At 49.5% G+C, this 2,196-nt stretch overlaps 1 protein-coding gene across 1 annotated transcript in view; it reads right to left on the bottom strand.

Annotated features, from left to right (window-relative positions):
* The window catches only part of SLC24A3 (solute carrier family 24 member 3), a 517,777-nt gene that overhangs the window by 35,636 nt on the left and 479,945 nt on the right, over positions 1-2,196 (bottom strand). Inside the window, exon 11 of the mRNA XM_012810546.1 lies at positions 259-419. Within this exon, the coding sequence (XP_012666000.1) occupies positions 259-419 (161 nt within the window). The remainder of the gene's footprint in view (positions 1-258; positions 420-2,196) is intronic.

Raw genomic sequence — 2,196 nt, 5'->3', positions numbered from 1 at the left:
TGGGACAGAGCTGGCCTGGGGCACGAGCAAGGACCAGGGCACAGAGCTGGCCTGGGGCATGAGCAAGGACCATGGGACAGAGCTGGCCTGGGGCATGAGCAAGGATCAGGGCACAGAGCTGGCCTGGGGAACAAAACGGCTGGGAAGTGGCCGAGGGATTTTAATACGTTGAACTTCAAGTTCAGACAAGAAACACTCTCTCCTTCCCAAAGTTCCCCACCCCTGTCCAGTGCCAGTGGACTGTGCTTTCCCAGATACCTCATTGATCAACATGCGGCTGGCCATGGAGAGCCGGGTCTTGGGGGGAAAGTGGCTTGTGATCATGATTCGAAGGCCAGCCTCCGAGAAGGAAAGCTGGTGAGGGTAGGCCGACAGCAGCTCGTCCACCATGATCACCGATGCTTTGCGGTGGAAATTGGCTACAAAAAGGGAAACAAAGTGAGACGTCGCTGAGGCCAGGAGCAGGGAAGAGGCGGTCATCCATCCACTTCTCCTCCCCATTCCTTCTCTTCCTTCCTCCCTCCTTCCCCCTCGTGCCTCCTCCCATTTGTTCATCCATTTGTTTATCCATCTACCCACCTATCCTTCTTTCCTTATTCCTTCCTTCCTTCTTTCCATCTATCCATCAACCAGGGAGCATTGCAGTTAAGTAAAATGTGGAGAAGAGTCAGAATCTCCTTTCTGTGTGTCTTAGTGATTGCTCTTTTGCAGTGACTTGAAATAACTTAAGCATCATTCACTGACAGGGTAAGAATGAAGAGAACTCCTCCATATCCTCAAAGGATTATGTTCTCATCACTCAGATCTGGAGCACAGTGGTGACCCTCTGTGCCTTTCACACACCAGCAATAGCCACACAGGGCTGTCAAATGCCCCTAAATTGACTTGAATGCAATGTGTAAGATGTAGTGGGGCTGTAACACGTCTCCTCCTCCCACCTACAGCTACGAGCAGAGCTGACCTGGGGGTGAGGGGAATGAGCTGTCGGTGTCACAGAGGGCTGAGATCAGAAGGAAGCGGGCAAAGCCTGTGTGATGATTTGCCGGGAGGCCTGACAGAAGCATCCACCAGGCCCAAGCCCCCTGTATGAATGGTTTACAGGCACCAGGTCACGGCCCTCTTAGTCCTCAGCCCTGTTTTCCAAGCCACTAAAGCATGAAATGATCTCTGGAAACGCTGACTAGCGCTGGGCAGCTCTCTCCAGCTCCCCAGGCATGTTCTTTTTATGGTTATAAAATACCTAGAAAAGAAGAAACCAAATAAAACCCTCACGTGGAAGGGAACTAAATAACTCTTCCTTTGTTAAATATACATATAATCATTCGGAAAAACACATCAGGATTTGATTTTCAAAGTCTAATTCACTACCTGGAGATTTCAAAGTTGGAGATCTGTTTGTGTCTTTCCTAATTTCTTTTTTTGTTTTTCCTGTAAAGCAACTGTATGGAACCAAGAAGAAATAAACTCAGACAGTCCAAGAAGAATGTTAAAAAAAAATTAAATGAAAAATGAAACAAAAGCCAGGCAAAATTAAATGCTAATTTTCTATGTTCCTCCAAGAAAGCATGTTATTTGTCAGCAGGCCCTGTGTCCTTTCCTGATACAGCAATTGCTTTGTAAGGTTCTATTGAAACGAGAGTAACTTGGAAAAGAAAGGTAATTTTCTATTTCCTTTGCGACTTGAAAACTAAGTTAATGCAGCCTGAAGGTGAATTGGGGTATGGGATATACCAAGAGCACCTGCCTCTTGTAGGCCATGGCATCAAACTCTTGGAGCGTTTGTCTGCTTTGGTTATTACAAAAACAATTTCCATTTTTCAGAAGAGAAACCTGAGGCTCAGAGGCGTTAGAAACCTGCTTAATGGGCACACAGCTAACAGGCGACAGAACCCGTGGTCCCTCTGATTTGTCATCCTGTTTTCAGTTAGCTGCGCCCCTCCCAGCAAGCCTGCTGCTCAGGAACGCCCAGGAACGCCCAGGGGGCTTCCGAGCTGCCCACTCCCAGGTGAGACGCTCCAGGACATGCTGAGAGGGTGGTGGGAGGAATGGAACCTTCGGCCTTCTAGTGGGACTGACAGCGCCTTGTCTCCCAAAGGCAAAGGCAAGTGGGAGACACTGTGTGGCTGTGAGCGCAGGCGGGGGGCAGGGGGAGACGCGGTGCGGCTGTGAGAGCAGGCCGGGGGCAGGGGGAGACGC

Source organism: Otolemur garnettii, unplaced genomic scaffold, assembly GCF_000181295.1.
Source record: "Otolemur garnettii isolate 467f Iridium unplaced genomic scaffold, OtoGar3 scaffold00136, whole genome shotgun sequence".
Lineage (NCBI taxonomy): Eukaryota > Metazoa > Chordata > Mammalia > Primates > Galagidae > Otolemur > Otolemur garnettii.
The sequence above is the reverse complement of the archived record's forward strand: the minus strand, read 5'-3'. Positions and strand labels throughout refer to the sequence as shown.